The 20,150-nt window shown below is 37.6% G+C and overlaps 1 protein-coding gene across 1 annotated transcript in view; it reads left to right on the forward strand.

Moving 5' to 3' along the window:
* Positions 1 to 7,244: 7,244 nt before the first annotated feature.
* LOC122533125 overlaps positions 7,245 to 20,150 on the forward strand; it is a 27,285-nt gene continuing 14,379 nt past the window's right edge. The window contains exons 1-3 of the mRNA XM_043662525.1: positions 7,245 to 7,338; positions 12,127 to 12,339; positions 17,519 to 17,614. Coding sequence (XP_043518460.1) covers positions 7,245 to 7,338; positions 12,127 to 12,339; positions 17,519 to 17,614 — 403 coding nt within the window. The remainder of the gene's footprint in view (positions 7,339 to 12,126; positions 12,340 to 17,518; positions 17,615 to 20,150) is intronic.

Below are 20,150 nucleotides of genomic sequence, written 5' to 3' on the forward strand. Positions count from 1 at the left end.
CGATTCTCTGATTACTCTCCAGTGTATTTCTCATTACCGAGAAAAGTATCAGCACCCACAATTTGTGAATTATTCCGAAAGTCGATCTTCGATTCTCTGATTACTGTCCATTGTATTTCTCATTGTCGAGAAAAGTATCACCACGCACCATTTGTGAATTATTCGTCTTAATTCATCGTTCGTTTTCGGTTAGTCAAAAATTGTGATTCTGATAATGTTCTAAACAGACTTTGGCCACTAGATCTGTGGACATTGAGATTTTTATTTCTCGTAAAAGCATGAATTCACAATTTCCTGTTTGAAGTCGAGATTACTAGGGGGACGAAGACTTTGAAATTTTCTTCGAAATTGCAACTTTTTATATCACAAATGTAGAGATTTCTAAGCCTCTTTTGCACTGTATGAACAAATAGCTACGGTTAATTGATAATTAACTGTCTCTTTCTGTGAACAAATAAAATTATCCATTATAATCATCGGAGGATTAATCAGAGCTATTTGTTTCAATCGAAAATCATTCATTTTGTAACGATACATTCTTTCCTTCCTTTTCTCTTAATTTTGCGAATGTGTCCATTTTGTACGTGCAAAGTATTTAGTTTTTTCTAAAAATTAGAATATAAAATAATTTTGCATCAATAAACATGTAACTTTCAAGTGTTACAGATACCTTAAAAAAAAAAAAAAAAACAAAGACAGAGAGTGTAAAGAACTTGTTTTTTTTTCAGAAAAGAAGAAAGAAAATTCTCCGTCCAGTTATTACATCCACGCGCGAGATTTTCCGAATGTCTTTATTTCGACGAAACGGACCCGGATCGGCAAACACTGAGCCACTCTCCTAAATTGGACCCGTAAGGGCCGGAAATTTGCACGACGATCATAATTCTCTCTCCAAGAGAGAAAGAGAGAGAGAGAGAGAGACGTCGTCGCTGGTTCCGCGATGAAACGTCGACGAGAAAAACCGTCGACCGCACGAATCTCGTGCTGGCCCTCGAATTATTCGCGCGCGATCAATCCTCATCAGCCGAATCATCAATCTTGAAACGTTGGAACGGGGAAGTAAAGCGAGATCTCTGCTCTCTCTCTCTCTCTTTCTGTTTCCCTCTTTTTTCAAGCACGCGTGCACACGCCACACGTTTTCGAAGTTTTCGTTACGCCAGACGAAATACTTCCTTTTTTCCTTTTCTTTCTTCTTTTTGTTTCAATCGGTCCCTCGCGTTCTTTCTATCCGAGCAGCGTCCTCGGAGGGAGCGCCACTTCCGGCGTACGTGCTCTTGTTCCATCGGCCCTGCTTCCCTTTGCTCTCCACGTCGCCGATTTCTTTTCTCTCTCTCTCTCTCTCTCTCTCACTCGACCGGCGGATACTTTCTATTCCGCGAAGAGGAAAGCTTTTCCAATGATCAGCCGGCTGGCAAAGAGCAAAAGGGAACGCGACGATGTTCAATCTTGAGCAGGAAGTGAGCGTGGCGATGGAAGAGGAGGGGGAGGCTTTTGACGTCTGCAAAGTGAACGTGATACGTTTGGCATTGGAACAGCAACAACACTAATTAGTAGTGGTGGGTTTGAGAAAAGCAATCAAAAGTTTCAAGTGTTGTTGCTTGGCAATTTGTAAATCTTAGTTGCAACATATTGTTACCGAGTAACATTTAAATTTTAGTCGCAGTGTGTTACTGAATAACTTTTAAATTTTTGTCGCAGCTCTTAAACTTTAGTTGCGGTTGTTACTAACATTTGCCTCGTCGATTCCGAATTTGTGCTGTGGATGTCAGTAGCAATTTTTCATTAATTCGATAGACTAGTTCAGGAGAATTTTTCCGAGGTAAAGTTCGAGAAAGTAAAATTTCGAAGTAAAATTCGAAATAAAATTCAAAGAAAAGGAATTCTCACTGTAGGGGAGAGGGAGGATTTAGACGTGAACGTGATTGGAACAGCAACAACGCTAATTAGTAGTGGTGGGTTTGAGAAAAGCAATCAAAAGTTTCCAGTGTTGTTGTTTGGCAATTTGTAAATCTTAGTTGCAACATATTGTTACCGAGTAACATTTAAATTTTAGTCGCAGTGTGTTACTGAATAACTTTTGAATTTTAGTCGCAGTCGTTACCAAGTAGCTCTTAAAACTTTAGTTACTAACACTTGCCACTTGTTTCGTCGATTCTGAATTTGTGCTGTGGATATCAGTAGCAATTTTCATTAATCCGATAGACTAGTTCAGGAGAATTTTCCAAAGTAAAGTTCAAACAAGTAAACTCCAAAGAAAGAATTCTCACTGTAAAGAGAGCACAAGAGGAACAGAGGATTCACAGAGTTTTGAAACATTCTCTGTCAGTCACTGATCTGACGGATTTTTCATCCTTTGGAAGATATAAAGAAACGCTTCTAATTGTAAGTGAAATCGAGCAAGAGCACGGAATTTTTCACAATTTTACGTGAATTTACGTCATTAACTCGTATTCGTACGGAACAAACACGATGAAACTATCTCAATTGTTCATCGCGCAGCGCCGAGAAATAGAGAGAGAGAGAGAGAGAGAGAGAGAGAGAAGCATTTCTCGGGGAAACTCGCCACGAACATCACCGCGAAACTACGCGCATTGCTGACAATTTTAATTAAAGCTGCCTAAAGCTCTCGCAAAGAGGCAACCAGCGAGGCTGTTAAATCCATAATTCCACGATCCGAGACAGAGGGAAAGAGAGACTCGACTTGCCAGTCTCCTCTCTCCTCTCCTATCCCCTTCTTTGCTGCTTCTTCGTGGACCGTGGACCTCCTTGATCAGAAGACTTGCTTGCCTCGCAGGAAAAAGCTCTTCCGTGCTTTCAACGATCGGAAAGGTCGAGCGTGGAAACGCGAGAGAAGCGAAAAAAGGAGCGAAGGAAACAAAGAGAGAGAAAGAGAGAGGCAAGAACGAGAGCTAAGAAATCGGCCGGTATGATTTCCTTTGCGTGCTGTTTTATTCATCGCGGCAGTCATCCGGATAAGGTAAGATTGGTCAGTTTCAGTTCTCTCGAGGAAGGAAGGAAGGAAGGAAGGAAGGAAGGAAGGAAGGTTATCCCGAACGAGCAAAGTTTTCGTTTCATTATCTACGGGCCTCGATGCCGGGGACGAAAATTCAGAAGCTGAAACGAAGCCACGCGCGAGCCGCAGAAACAAAGATTTCCATTTATATCGTTTGTCGTTCGCAAATTCATACTTCTCCACCAGTTCCTCGAGGTATCTCTCTTTTTGCTTCTTTTTTTTTTTTTTTACGCGCGTGCTCTACAGATTTTTCAGAATTTTCTCTTTTCAACACGAACGTTTGTGTCTTAGCTGTAATTTTCTTAGAATTTGTCGTCTTTCGTGCTTTCAAGTAGAATAGGCATTTCGATTGCGATATTAATAACAACGTTTGTTTGATAAAATCCCTGGCAGAAAATATTCGACGAAAATGTATTATATATATATTATTAATAGTTAAAAGTAATGAAAATGAATTTTTCTTTTAAATAAATAAGTGAAATTTATTTTTGCACTGTTTGTATCAGGGTTAATTAATTTATTTTAATAATTTAATTATCTCGAAAGTAAATGATCTAAATATATATATATTTTTTCGTAAAATAAAGAAAAATAAATATATATTTAATTATTAAATGTTTGTCATATTTATTAATATCTAGTTTTCTTTTAAATAAACTTAAGTTATATATAATACAGATATATAATTTATATATAATATAGAATATATTTGAAAACAGTGTGATCTACGAAAAATTAGAATCACCGATTCCCAATGGATTTCAATATTTTTAAATTCATTACATTCGAGAACTTTCTGCCGTTGTTAGTAAATGATCTAAATATATATATATTTTTTTTCGTAAAATAAAAAAAATAAATATATATTTAGAAATTAAATGTTTGTCGTATATTTAGTAATATCTAGTTTTTTTAAAACAAATTTAATTTATATGTAATACAGATATATAATCTATATATAATACAAACATATAATTTATATATAATATAAAATATATTTGAAAACAGTGAGACGTATGAAAAACTAGAATCACCGATTCCCAATGGATTTCAATATTTTTAAATACAATGCATTCGAGAATTTTCTGCCGCGGTTAGTAAATGATCTAAATATATATATATATATATATATATTATTTTCGTAAAATAAAAAAAATAAATATATATTTAGAAATTAAATGTTTGTTGTATATATAGTAATATCTAGTTTTTTTTAAAACAAATTTAATTTATATGTAATACAGATATATAATCTATATATAATACAAACATATAATTTATATATATTTGATATAAATATATATATTTATATATGATATATAAATATATATATTTGAAAACAGTGAGACGTATGAAAAACTAAGATCACCGATTCCCAAATGGATTTCAATATTTTTAAATACATTCGAGAACTTTCTGCCGCGGTTAGTATAACAAATAATAATTTTTTGATAGAGCACGCCATTCGTGGCTATTCCGATCCAGACTCAGAAAGAAAATCTGATGGAAGAAATAATTAGCTAGAAACGAGTATGCCTTATTAGATTTCGTTTCGCAAATAAACGCCTCGTTTCTCTGATTTTCACTCGACGGTGAAATTATGTATTACGAACGTAGCCAGTTAATGAACTAAACTGAAAGCAACTACGCACAGAACAGCCGAAATAATTAAGACTGCGGGAAGGTATGCTTCTCACTTCGCCTAGGCTTTTGATAATGGCCCAACTTGAGCGTTCCCTGATTTTCATAACTCTCAATTGAATTTACCGAGGCGCAGTTACTAAACGAAGATGCTTTAATTCCTGCGGCAAGCCACGCTCACTTTCCATTTCATTTCCTCGCCGCCGCCTTATTCAATTCAATTGACTTCGGACACCGTCTCGAATCCCGCGATTTTCGAAATGTTACCAGTTCCGCGCGTTTCTTTCACTTCGTTCGCAAACGCGCCTCCAAAATCGTTCGAGTCTTCGGCTTCAGTGTTTCACGATTCGTACCTTTGAACATGTTTGTCTTTTTCTTTTTTTTTTTTTTTAGGAATTCTTCTTTGCCGTACCGAAATTTTCAAATCTTCAGTTTCGATATTTATATGGTACTTTGTTTACACAAATTATTGTGTTCTTTGATTCATCGAAGTTAATTGTTCAAGCTCATTGTAAAAGCCAGGAAAATTCCATCCGAATTCCGATGAAAAAGTTGGAAAAATTCAGGAATATACTTTGGTGACAACGAATGAGTTTTCTATTGAGAACACGCGAGTACGCGTGTATTCTGCCATTGGAAAGTGGCGAGCGATGCAGCAAGGAGGAACGCGGATTCAATAAACAGGAGATTTGAATATGTATCTGCTCTCTTCTATCCTGAAGCTCGTAAAAAACTCGTAACGATCTCCGTAAGGATATCGAAACACGTTTCCAACGTATATTCGAGCTGCAATTTCCGGGAATTGGCGAGCGAACCAAGGACCGATACAGAGCACCTTAAAGCCTCGGTACCTCAGAAATTTTCAACAATATTTTATTGAATCATCGACTACCCGTCAGATGAATACTTGCCTCTGATGTTTTTCGCAAAGAAAGACACGCAAATTCTTTCAAAATCTTTCATGATAGTTCTCCGTTTCACGTATTGTTCGGCAATGTAAAATTGAAGAAGTAGATTTAAAAATTCAAGTGATATCAGTTGAGTCATAGACGAGTATGCATTTATAGAAAACTTTGAACCATTAAAGTCAAAGCGACCAATTGATAATTATTTTCGTCGGACGTCTTATAGGTGTAAAAACATTTTCTAAGATTTTGAAACATTTAGAATAGAATAGAAATTTCCATACTTTACTGTATTATCAGGTTTCTCTATATTTTCGTCTTCAATCTCTACGATGGAAATTTTAGCTAGCGTTAGAGCGTCAGATTGCACGGAATGCAAGTAACATGGAAATCCAGTTCTTACAATAATATTTGATACATGATCGAAATCCTATTTTTGTAGTCATAAAGCCGTCTCTCAAACGTACGAATTATGCACGAGAAAAATCTGCAGTCTAGTAACCTGTATCACGTTGCAATGAATTTAAATTTTCAGCAATTCACTTTGCGAATGTAAAAAAATATTTTGTAGTTTGTGCTTTACATTCCTTTTGACAGAGATTCCCAACAAAGTAAGAAATCAAATTAAAAATTCCATTCATATAGAATTCTATTCAGTTAAATAAATGAAAAACAAATAACTTTTAATATCCAACGATATCCCAGTCAAGGGTTGGTTAATACTTGGCACGTTATTCTACACTCTCGTACATTTTATACATTTTTTTTGAAACATCCACCGATCGACCGAAATTTAACGTGCTTTCATTAATTTTCTCGCGGCACAGAGGCACTCGTAACAAACCGGAAGTACTAAAATTCGACAAAGACTGTGGAGGCTCTGATGCTCGCTCGTCCGTTGAAACCGTTTCCCACGCCATGTTTAAAACAAAAAAAAAAAAAAAAAGAGAGAGACAGAAAAAATCGTCAACTCGTTGCGAAGTTTTCGAAGAAAACTTTTCCTCCTCCACCTTACTTCGCCAGTTATCATCCGTCCGGCGAACACGGGAAGGAGGAACGAGGAGGAAGAAAGCGAACGAAAAAGAAAAAAAAAAAAAAAGAAAGAAAAAAGAAGAAGAAGAAGAAGAAGACGACGACGCGTCGCTCGCGTTCGCCAAGCGGAATTCCACGTCCTCGCGAGGATAGTCCGGCCTGGGAGGGGTGGTAGGAAAAGTTTCCGCCGCGAAGCGTTTTGTTGCCATGCTCGCCATGAGATACGCCAGCGTCACGAGAGAATAGAGAAATAGGTGAGCCGGAATGCGAATGAGAAAGTTATCCGGGGACTTTCAGAAATGTAGTGCCTCTCCCTGTGCTCACAGGAGGTTCGTTCAAGGCGAAAGAAGGAGGATGATTCTTACGAGGGGGGATCGCGCCGCGTTGAGAAGAGGAGCATGAAACAACACGGAAGGAAACATGGTACCATGCTACTCCATGGAGGATACCTCCCAGGATTTAGAGCCTGGCTGGTAAATTATGTGCTTGAAATCGGGAACGCGGCACAGTGATTTAATTGACTTTCGCGGAGTTTATGGAAGGTTGGGTCGAACTGCTGGGTCCAGTGGGTGCTCGATCGCGAGAAATGGACCGGTGTTCTTTGTGTTTATGGGTGATGGCCGCGAGGAAAGTTAGCCAGCGGTTTTTACGTTATGGCGGAACTTTTTGGCAAGGGCGTGATTCATCGTCATTCTGAGGATCAAATTTGTGGGATCGGAGGGACTGTTCGCTGCTGGGGAATGGAAAGTATGGTTTGAACGAGCTCAACGGAGATACGAATTGAAATATGAACAGGTATGTACGAAACGTGAGCGAAGTGTGAAACGAGTGGATTAATCGAGAGTTGTAATCATTTGTACGTTCGAGCAAGCTTATTCGATTGACACGCTGTCTAAAATTTCATTCAACCAAACGTGACGATGAATTGTAATAGATTTTTACAAGTGTGCGTAATTGAGAGGATCTGTCTACGTACGCTTTGAACATTCTAAAAGTTTCCATAAATTTCCTTCGATTCGACGAACGAAGGAACAACAGAGAGAGAGAGAAACTGCAACATTTTGACATCACGATGAAGCGATCACACTTGAACGGTGAATAATATAGGTGAAAGCTGGGTGACGATCCTTCGAAACAGGGTCTTCTTGTTCCTGTTCCACTCTTATCATCTCCTCTCGACAGACAAAGAGAGACAAGTCTCCTTACCCCCCCCCTCTCTCTCTCTGTCTCTGTCTCTTTGAAATCGAGGATTTACACTCTCGAGTGTACGCTTCTGCAGAACCAGGTCGTAATTCTTTGATGGAGTGGCGAACCTAAGCGCCACCAGATGTGTGCCTGCCGTTTTCAAAGAAGCAGCGCCGTCGATGACGGAGGAATATCTGAACCGAAAAGGGGAGAGAAGGATTTCCATTGAATTTCCTGTGTCATAATCTCGGCTCCGTTGCTCGCTACCAACCAGCAGTGTGCAACTTTTCGCGCGTGGAAACGCGCTCGACAGGAATCTTTCCTCCCCCGCGTTTATGTTTACCGAAGAACCAATACCAAGGTGTTTCAATTAACGCCTCGCTGAGACGTGAATCGTTCCATGGTATAAGAGAGGAGACACTTTCTAATGATCTAACAGCCCCGATGGGGATTCGAATAATAATCGAGTTGGAATGGAATGAAACTAATGGAACTTTCACTGGGAATTGAAACTGTGAGAGAAGTATTCAAGAAGGAGTAAGGATGAGCAAAGAAGACTGATCAGTTTGAAATAATATCAGTTGACGTCTGGCATTTATTGCTCAAATCTCTTATTCGAGCCTTAACCCTTTGCACCCCTTTGTCGAGTCATCACATTCGACATTTTAACATTACCAGTTAAAGAAAAAAAAAAAAAAAAGTTGAAAGATAATTCGGAGTGCAAAGGGTTAACTTAGGAGACTTAGTAATTAATATATATATTGATATAAATATATAATAATATATAACAATATATAATATATAATATATTATAAAAATTGAAAGATAATTCCGAGTGCAAAGGGTTAATTTAGGAGACTTAGGGATTAGTATATATGTTAATATAAATATATAATAATATATAACAGAATATAATATATAATATATTATAAAAATTGCAAGATAATTCGGAGTGCAAAGGGTTAATTTAGGAGACTTAGGGATTAATATATATGTTAATATAAATATACAATAATATATAACAATATATAATATATTATAAAAAATAATTATAGAAATTGAAAAATAATTCGGAGTGCAAAGGGTTAATTTAGGATGTGTCAAAATGTCACATGAATTCTTTTAAATATTATATAATATTAATATAAATATTATTATAAATATACATATTATTATAAATATAGTGTTACAATAAATAAGTCACTCCCGTTTATAAACTAGGGATAAGGCTGATTAAATAAAATGTAACAAACTAAGTCCGAAGCAGGAACATTCAGCAACGAGGAAGCCCTGATGGGAAACGACGAACGTTTTCGAAACCACAATCGAGCAATCTACGATCTAATTACGCGATAAAACCAACGAGGAAGCCAAACAGACGATAGAACCTGACAGAAATAAGAAACCACGGTTCACGAAACACCGTCGGCGAGTTTATCCGCCCATCCGCAGTGGAAGGAGCCGGGATAAAAATGCAGGGGCCGATTTATCGAGGAGTCACCGGATTGGCGGCATGCAAATCCTCCCTCGCGGAAGGAAGAACCGCGTAATTGGGAGATGAACGTGTTAACCCCTTGCTGTCCAAGATTGATGATGGCCGACGCGGCTTCACGCCGCGTGAAAACGTCCGAGCGAAGCGTGAAAGCGCGACGAAAGACGCCTTAGTCTCGCTTCGACGAGCCGATCGTTTTCACATCTGGCCGGAGACGAAATTATCTAGCGGATCTGACGGAGGGCAGTATTGGTCGACTGACTGCGAGCAAAGATGAAATCAAGCGCCTCGCTTTTTTTTTTTTTTTTTTTTTTTTTTTTTTTTAGTTGTAAAATCTTTGGTTTATCTTTTCACATTACCTAGGGGCTTCCTATTACCTGCATTTAACCTCTTGCGCTGCACGTCGAGAATTTTTTGTCCCAAAATTGCAACAATTTTCTTAGTTTTCGGTATATTTAAGTACAACCCAGGCAAAACAAATGATAAATTTGTTAAATTGCTTCTCAATAATTTCAATTCAGTGATGTCACACCGACGAGTTCAAGAAGAAAGCGACGAATTATTGCGGAATGATACGGTTCGGTCACTCGTTATGGTCCGCAATCAGTTGCCAGCGCAAGTAGTTAACCTGTGCCACGCACGTCGAGAATTTTTTGTCCCAAAATTGCAATATTTTCTTAGTTTTCAGTATATTTAAGCACAACCCAGGCAAAACTAACAGGCAAATAAACTTAGTTTTCAGTATAAAACTTAGTTCTCAGTATATTTAAGTATAACCCAGGCAAAACACAGGCAATAATAAATTTGTTAAATTACTTTTCAATAATTTCTATCCAGTGATATTATGCCGACGAGTTTAAAAAGAACGCGACAAATTGTTGTATACGGTTCGGTCACTCGTTATGGTCCGCAATCAGTTAACCTGTGCCACGCACGTCGAGAGTTTTTTGTCCCAAAATTGCAATATTTTCTTAGTTTTCAGTATATTTAAGCACAACCCAGGCAAAACTAACAGACAAATAAACTTAGTTTTCAGTATAAAACTTAGTTCTCAGTATATTTAAGTATAACCCAGGCAAAACACAGGCAATAATAAATTTGTTAAATTACTTTTCAATAATTTCTATCCGGTGATATTATGCCGACGAGTTTAAAAAGAACGCGACAAATTGTTGTATAGGATTGGGTCACTCGTTATGGTCCGCAATCAGTCGCCAGCGCAAGTGGTTAACCTGTGCCACGCACGTCGAGAGTTTTTTGTCTTAAATTGCAACATTTTCTCAGTTTTTGGGTATATTTAAGTATAATCCAGGCAAAACAAGTAATAAATTCGCTAAATTGCTTCTCAATAATTTCTATCCAGTGATGTCACACCGACGAGTTCAAGAAGAATTATTGCGATACGGTTCGGTCACTCGTTATGGTCCGCGAAACCAGTTGCCAGCGCAAGAGGTTGGAGTAACACGATTACTTTAAAAATCGTAAAGTTCCAAGAGGTGGATTAAGCTTGACGATAAGCCTTCGCGATATTAAGGTCGCGGTTGCTCGTAAATTTCTCTCTGAAGCTTGCTGAGAACGAGTTAACCGGGTGTTGCCTCGTCGCATTCTGCGAGTTTTTTCTCCATCGCCGTGTCGCTCGTTGTACGAATTTTTCAATTCCTCGCGCGTCGTTTATCGATCACTCGAGCAACTCGTGCAAACTCCGCGTTTCTTCTTCGCGAGTTGAGAACCTCGTAACCGGAGGAGACCGAGGAGCTTTCGGCGGGAAAAGCTTGACGTTTTAATTTCTTTCGAGTCTTCTTCGAACAGGATCTCGATCTTCAGATTTAAATCTCTAAACGTTCGTACATTGATTTTTCTTTACGTTTTGTCATTGTATTTTATTCGTCAGCCAATCTATTTTAATAAAAACCCATTCGTTCTTTTCCTTCGTGGTATTTTGAAATGAATAAAAACAGCGACGATATTGTCAATTAATGATGATCCCAAATATTTCTTTTGAGGGGAATCCGCGAGATTGGAGTTGTTCGTACGAAAGCAAACGATTGAGTAAATTAAAGTCCTTTATAGATGCGTTAATGAAGAAGATCCGTGTCTTAAAAGCACTACGAGATCAATATCAATTGAACACAAATTATACAAATTGTCAACCAAAGTAAAACCAGTAGTGGCGATAATTGGAAACAATTTTCGGCTACGTTAGTACCACAATTCTGTTATTCCGTAAAATCAACAGACTTTCATTTTCATGTAATAATACGCTGAATACGAGGTGAAAAGTTTATCCGAGAAAATGTGAAAAATCGACTGAACCTAAAACAAAAGATGAGGAACACATCACATGTGAGGGCACGAAATAATATAGAAATAATATATATATAATTAATATATTATAATATAGAAATAATATATATATAATTAATATATTATAATATAGAAATAATATATATAATTAATATATTATAATTATTATTAATATAGAAATAATATATATATATATTATTAATATAAAAGTTATTTTTACGAACGACACGTGTTGTATAATTTCATCTTCGTCGAAAGAAAATCATCGTAGCAGCCAAGGAGAAATTCACCACCACCGTGGTGAAATAATTTTTTTTTCGCCGAGGACGAGGGATGAAGTCCGCGAAAGCAACGAAACAGACGAGTGACGCGACACGCGGAGAAATATAAATTTTTTTTCTTGACAGGATACACACACACACACACACACATACACACACAGAGAGAGAGAGAGAGAGAGAGAGAGAGAGAGAGAGAGAAAGAACGTGACCGCGTGGTGTCGGATGACCACCGAGTTATTTTATTAACGTTCTATTTATCAAATTTATGCCCAGTGTTCACTTGTTCCATTTCTCTCGCACCTTCCATTCCCCCTTCCCCTGTCGTACAACGTTTGCACAGTCACGACTCTACATTGACTTTCAGCATTGACTTTCATAAATCGTTCGGCGGTCGATGGTTACGGTTGTCGAGGCGACACGCGTGTTTATTTTGGGACTTCCTACTCGTCGCTACTCTCGAAACGCGCAGCGGATTTCAACGGTACGGTGAGTCTCTGAAATATTATTTCATTGATTCTTGTCGATAATTATTCGGTTCAATTATTTCAACGATTCACTCGCGTGTTTTAATTATTTTGGAGCCGCGGCGAAAACAGAGTGAGCGCAGTTGCTGTGAAATTTCGTTCGAAGTGAAAATTCGTTCCGGTTGTTCTTTTTTTTTTAAATCATACTTTGTTATAAATGTTTGTTATAAAAAGTTTTATATACGATTTCTGTCTTTATCCTGAGGTACTCTAAAGTATACTTACGAGTATACTTCTTGTTTTTCGCCCGCGTGAAACAACACATGTAGTAGAACAAGTCTGTAAAGTATTAGACGTAGAGCACCAGTTGTGATAAAACTGACTCTGTGCTTTTTCATTATTTCCAAAATTATTCGAAAATTATTATTAATAGAAAGAACATTGTGTTCCCCGAAAGAATCCAAGACAAACCACTTTTCCAACATCATCGATTAACACTAGAAAATAATTTAAATTAACCACTCTCGCTATATAANAAATGACAAAATTTTACAGTTTTTTTCTTTTTAAATCACACTTTATTATAAATGTTTGTTATAAAATGTTTTATATATTTCCGTTTTTATGCTAAGGTACTCTAAAACTGTGTAAGTTACGAGTATATTTCTTGTTTCACCCGCTTGTAGTAGAACAAGTCTGTAAAGTATCAGGCGTACAGTACCAGTTGTGATATCCAATAGATGAAACTAACTCTGTGCCTTTTCATTATTACCAAAATTACTCGAAAATTACTATTAATAGAAAGAACATTGTGTTCCCCAAGACAAACCACTTTTCCAACATCATCGACTAACACTAGAAAATAATTTAAATTAATCACTGACGCTACGTAGCAATGGAACGTAACAGTAGCGAAAGGATCGAGACACTATGATGTGAAGAACAAGTGAGAAAGTGATTTTTCGGTGCACGAAGTGAAAGACTCGCGGTGGACACTGGTTTAGCTTGTCGAAGGACACGGATCCGTTGCAGGAACGTAAATCCTGGCTTCTGTTTATCGAGTTGGCGTTTGACCCTTTTGCACTCTCAGTTTCTTTCACTCTCTCTTTCTCTTTCCCTTCTTCGTCGTGGCTTTCTCTCGTTTTTTTTCTCTCTTTTCTCTCTCCCTCTCTCTTTCTTGACCCGCTTCCTCTAATTGTAAGCTATTCATCGAATTGCTCGAATAAGGTTTCGCAGTTGAACCTTCGGGTCAAAGGTATTCGTCGAAGGCTTCACAGTGCAACGACCTCGCCCTGTGCATGGGCTTAAGCTCTTTCTTTCTACTTTCTTCTCTCCCCTGCTTCTTCTTTCTCGTCCTCTCTTCTCTCCAGCTCTTCCTCTTCCTCGTCTCCTTTTCTATTTTCATTGTTCTCTCAACCGAGAATCGGTGAAAGACGATTGTTTTCTTTTTCATTAGAGTCTCGCCAATAGTCGCGCAACTGATATTCTTCTGGGCGATGTCATCCTTCCGGAAGACTCTGTTTCCTTTTCTCTTTTTTTTTCTTTCTTTTTCTTTCTCTTCCTCTCTCCCCGCTTCCCCGTCGTTCTCAAAGTTGGAATCGCCTGTTTCATTTCGTTTGTATTAAGTGGGAACTCTCGATTGGAAGCGGGGAGTTTCGAACTGAAGCAGAGGTATCGGTATTATTGCACTCGTATTTGAAATTTCAATTGGAAAAATCCACCCTCGGAAACATCGGACGATGAAACAGACGTAGCAAATGAGTTACGTAAATTTATCTTTGTTCTCTTTCTCCCGTTACTTTCGCGAGTTAGTGGTAAACAGGAAGCATTTTAACCGTCGCTCGTTTCTCTGACATGTTTTGTTAAACAAAATTATATCGTAATGTAGAACGTGAGTTTTCTAAATTTTTGATGACAAAGTATCTTCTGTCAAACTTGCAAATGATACTAATTTTTCGAATAATCTCTTGAGACGCGAGACAGTATTCATCTTTCGCGCATAGATGTTTATAATTTTGCAGGAGAATCGTAACGAGTTCAAAACGAATGGAACGTCGCGTTAGACAAAACTAGAATAAACAAGATAATAAAATTAATGGCTTGCACGTGAGAGTAGGACTGAGTGTGACTCTCACACGCAATTAAATACTGAAATTTCGTCTAATTTAACTTAACCTTGCGCTGGAACGACTTCACGCATGTCGAGAACTTTTTTGTCCCAAAGTTGTAATGTTTTCTCGGTTTTAAGTATATTTATATACTTAAAACTGAGAAAATATACTACAAGTATACCATACTTACAATTACTATACCTAAGTATAGTATAGTAGAGAAACTTATAATATAGTATACTTAAAACTGAGATAATATACTGCAAGTATACTGTACTTACAATTACTATACTTAAGTATAGTATAGTATACTAGAGAAACTTATAGTATAGTATACTTAAAACTGAGAAAATATACCACAAGTATACTATACTTACAATTATTATACTTAAGTATAGTATAGTATATTAGAGAAACTTATAGTATAGTATGTTAGAGAAAATATACTATAAGTATACTAAACATAAATATATTTTCTCAGTTTTAAATATAAACCAGGCAAAGCAAACGATAAATTTATCACTTCTCGATAATCTCTATTCCATCGTACAGATGAGTTCGAGAAGAAAGCGACGAATTGTTGTAACACGGTCGCTCGTTACGGTCCGCGATCAGTTGCCAGCGCGAGCGTTGTTAAATCGAAGTGGATTGAAAAACGAGAGGCGACAGTCGCGGCATTCATAAACGGTATAGAAAATGGAAATTTCCTCACCGGATCGACTGTCACCGTTGGCACGTCGGATCTCTTATGTTCGCTCGAAAGTTCAAATATTACAATCAGCGTTTCATAGATAGAGCGTTCGGTCGATCGGCGGCTGGGGGAAATCGTGGTATCTCGTGGAACGACGACGATAACTCTGGGAGGCCGACAGCTCGTTCCATTTCCTGGTATAACGACCTCGAGAGGTCGATCAGACTGTAAGCCCTCCCATCGTCGATGTTCGACGAGCTTCCGACGAGCTTCCACGTCTCGGGAACGGATGAGACAGTGGGAAGGGTATTTCCGCGTGACCTACACCCGCCTTCTATCGCGCTACGTGCAACACCTCCGCGCCTCGATACCGATCCCGCAAGTTCCCGCGTGGATTTTCCGCCTGATAGCCTTGAATTGCAGAAGGAAGGTCAATGATACTTTTCCCCCGCGTTCGCTCTCTCTCTCTCTCTCTCTCTCTCTCTCTCTCTCTCTCTCCGTTATTGTCCCCTGTGTTGTTTCTTACGTCCATTTTATTTCTGTTCCTCGCGCGAGAAAGCGAAAAATGCGAACGACTCTGCGAAAGCAGAAAGATCGCAACGTGGGTTGTTAATTATTAGAATTGTGATCGCAACAGGGGTGTTAATTGTCAGAGTTGTTAATTATTAGAATTGTGATCGCAACAGGGGTGTTAATTGTCAGAGTTGTATCAACGTGTCGTGCAGGATTTCAACAAACTGATGCCTGAAGTTTGGTAGAGTTTGATTAAATTATTTGAAAGAGTTTGGTTAAATTATTTGGAATTTATTTATTGGGATAGATATATTCCAATCTATTGTAAATTTGTTCGAATATTCGAATTGTTAATATTAATATTGTTACATTATTAATATATATAATAATCGTTTATTCGAATTACGATGTTTATCCCCGCGTTCGCTCTCTCTCTCTCTCCGTTATTGTCCCCTGTGTTGTTTCTTACGTCCATTTTATTTCTGTCCTCGCGCGAGAAAGCGCGGAAGCGCGAACGACTCTGCGTAAGCAGAAACGGGGGTGTTAATTGTCAGAGTTTGATCAAACGTTAAATTATTCGGAATTTATATATTAGGATAGATATATTCTGTTGTAAATTTGTTCGAATATTCGAATTGTTAATATTAATATTGTTACGTTATTAATATATATAATATTCGAATTACGATACTTTTCCCTCGCGTTCGCTCTTTCTCCATTATTGTCTCCTGTGTTGTTTCTTACGTCCATTTTATTTCTGTTCTCGCGCGAGAAAACGGACGACTCTGCGAAAGCAGAAAGATCGCAACAGAGGTGTTAATTGTCAGAGTTGTGTCAACGTGTCGTGCAGGATTTCAACAAACTGAGGCCTAAAGTTTGGTAGAGTTTGATTAAATTATTTGGAAAAGTTTGGTTAAATTATTTGGAATTTATTTATTGGGATAGATATATTCCAATCTGTTGTAAATTTGTTCGAATATTCGAATTGTTAATATTAATATTGTTACATTATTAATATATATAATAATCGTTTATTCGAACTACGATGTTTTTCCCCCGCGTTCGCTCTCTCTCCGTTATTGTCCCCTGTGTTGTTTCTTACGTCCATTTTATTTCTGTCCTCGCGCGAGAAAGCGAAAAATGCGAACGACTCTGTGAAAGCAGAAAGATCGCAACGTGGGTTGTTAATTATTAGAATTGTGTCAACGTGTCGAGCAGGATTTCAACAAACTGAGGCTTGAAGTTTGGTAGAGTTTGATTAAACGTTAACTTATTCGGAATTTATTTATTGGGATAGATATATTTCAATCTGTTGTAAATTTGTTTCGAATATTCGAATTGTTAATATTAATAATGTTACGTTATTAATATATATAATATTCGTTTATTGGAATTTGAGCGTTGAATGTAGAGCGCGAATTTTTGCAATCTCTTCATTCTCGTTGCAAATTTTATTCGAATTTGTCGCAAGTAGAGCATCGGTTATTATAATCAATCTGTAGTTATAGTTTTAGTTATGTTTAAATATAACTAAATAATTAGTTAAAAATGACTATAGTTAGTTTAAGTGTAACAGATGGCCGGTTTGTTGATCATAGAAATACGATAAAACATGATTGTGATGCGAGAAGCACAACGTAGGCATGTTTCAATTTTGCGCCTTTCTTTTTGAAAAGAGCAGAGTTGGGAAACCGAGTCGTAAGAGAGAAAAAAAACTGTTAAAAGTGTCGACTGTGTTGTCAAAAGTGTTTATTTGAGTTGTTAATTCGTGTCGATTGAATATTATTATGTTTGTCTCGTTTAATTATTACATTTGCTCTATTATCACTGCTCCTATTAAACAAACATTATTTACATTATAATCTCTGCTGTCATCTTCTTTCCAGAAACAGATTCCCGATCTTTCGCACTCTGGTGTTTCAATGTTGCGCCTTCAAAACTTCGTTTCGACAAACGCAGAAAAATTCAGGATCCGACGAAGGGTAAGAGTTTTAAATCGCAAAGGTGAACTGAAAACGGGTCGTTCTCCTTCTCACCCCCAGAAAAGAGGACGAATTATACTCGCTGGAAAAAAGAAAAAAAAAAAGAAAAAAAAAAGAGGAAACACAATTCTAACGAACTCTAGTTTGTCCGTTTGTTTCGTAACAGCGGGAATCGAGTTTTCGAGTCGAGAACGAAATGAAATTGTCGCTACGTTCGAAATTCAATCGAGAAGGAGTATCGCTCGGCGTATCTTTGTTTGTTGCTTCTTTCTTTTTTTCTTTTTTCATAAAAATCGTTGTTTCACAGAGAGATGTGTATGTGTCTGTGTGTGTGTGGAAACTGTACGCCGTCGTCTGACGCGTGAAATCGCGTTTACAGGGGACGTTGACAAAGGGACCGGTATTGATAGATCGTCGATTGAGCTGTTCATTGATGACAGATTATTAGGTGTCGGATTATCGTGATTCTATTGTTTAGACCATAACAAGCGCCACAAATGAATAGTGATTTCGATGACCTGAACGTCCAACGTGTATACGTCCATTGGAGATAAGTTATGGCATATTGCAATTGGATCGGAATTAATTCGAATTAATTGGAATCCGTTCACCGATCGAGTAAAATCTTCTCTGAAAAAAATAAATAAATAAATAAATAAATATATCGATCGAAAGAAGCAAACGATCGGGAAGCTTCTGTAATCTTCTTAGACCTTTGCTCTCGACAAACTCGTTTCGTATCGTCTACTAGCAATTTATTATACGAAGCATCGTCACTTCGAATAAAATGATACATCGTTCAAATGGGTATTTGACAATTTCGTAAAGCAATCGTCAACGTGCATTGCTGATTTGCTAGAACAATGTTGTACAATAGTGTCAATCTCTAGGGAAACAATATCCTCCGTCGTAACTTTCGTTTTTTTTAAACGGAGAAGCGATTAGAAGTCTAACAGACGATATCGCGCGTCTGAATTCGAAATGAAGTTCAAATCTCTGGGAAAGATAAATATGCTCCATCATTTTTTAAACTGAGAAATGAAACTCGTACGAAGCTACGTACATTTGTGAAATTTCCTTTCGTCTACAGGGTGAGTCTCAAAAGTCTCTTCCCACGTGTATTTTTTTAAATAAAATACAACAAAACACTAATTTCATTAATATCAAATTAAATTTGAAAGTTTCAGACACGATTTTTTTTCATTGTGTTTCAAAAATTATTTCTCATCTCTAAATATCGATTGTCAGAAACGTTCGCGAATTTGTGCTCCTTTTACAGTGATTTCTGACCCATTCAGTACAACGATCTCAATATCTCGGATATTTCAGACAAGATACCTAATAAAAATATTTTCTCCAATCTAATCCCTAGTCTGTCGTTTAATTTTAATATATTTCTTATCATAAATTCATGTTGTCATTATTAATTAAGTATAGTCTTCCGATATTTTGCAATTAAGCATTCTCGAAGGAAAAAAAAAATCATCCTCTGTACAGGTTATTTAATTAGTTCATGTGCAACGAGAGAGAGTAACATTTACACGACAAAGAAGGGTTTTGACGCGTGTAAACGCCGTTTGTTTTTCGCTCGCGACGACTCACCGGCAGTTTCATTGTTAATTAGACAACTTCAAGCATCTTGAGTAATTGGATAAGTTCACCAAGTTGCACTCGCGCCGGCTCTCGAGTGCAACAATTTCCCGCGTCGAGTTTATATATTAGAAATTCACTAAATAAGACGAGATAAGTTTACAGTACGAAGTTTCGTCGAATGTTTACAAGCTTCGTTCCTTAAACAAAAAAAAAAAAAAAAAAAATACTTGATAACGTTTCGAGCCTTCGCTCTTCAACTTTGCAACGCAAACGAGCCCCAAGCTTTTCAACTTGTCCCCCACCGCTAAATATCGGTTTCCCTTCGCTCCGCCGAATGATTCTTCGCTTCTCGGTTCTCTTTCACCTCTCGCTGCTCGTAAGAACTTCACAAGTAAACACACCTTTCGCATAAATGGACATTAAGACGCGATCGGAACTTCGGCGGGGAAGTTTTTCCCGACACCTCTCTCGCTTTCGGCCTCGAATCGTGCGTAGGATTCATCCGTGGAAACTACTGCGAGTAGTTTCACGTATATTTCGAGCGATAGAAACTAAGTTACTCTTCGATCTCTTAGTAAAATAATCGCCGACAATCGACGAGACTCGAACGTTGCTGCCATTCTTCAGAGGAAACAGGTAGAAGATAGTGGGAAACGACGATATTCGAAACGTGAAGTTTATTCAAATCTCTCTCTGTTAAAAAAAAAAAAAAACAAACAAACAAAATCGTTCGTTGAATTAATTACCTCGCCTCGCCGATTTCGTTGGATTCTCTCTGCGTTTTTTTTACGAGTCGTTCAAAACTAAATGAACGGGACAAGCTCTTAATCGCAGCGAACGATCGATACACTCTAAAAGAGGGAAAAGGGAGGAAAAAAATTTATTTGACCGTTCGACCATAATTGGGCAAGGGGGGGGGGGGGGAGGAGGGTGAATGACGTTA

This window comes from Frieseomelitta varia, unplaced genomic scaffold (genome assembly GCF_011392965.1).
Source record: "Frieseomelitta varia isolate USP_RPSP 00005682 unplaced genomic scaffold, Fvar_1.2 scaffold_495, whole genome shotgun sequence".
NCBI classification, from domain to species: domain Eukaryota; kingdom Metazoa; phylum Arthropoda; class Insecta; order Hymenoptera; family Apidae; genus Frieseomelitta; species Frieseomelitta varia.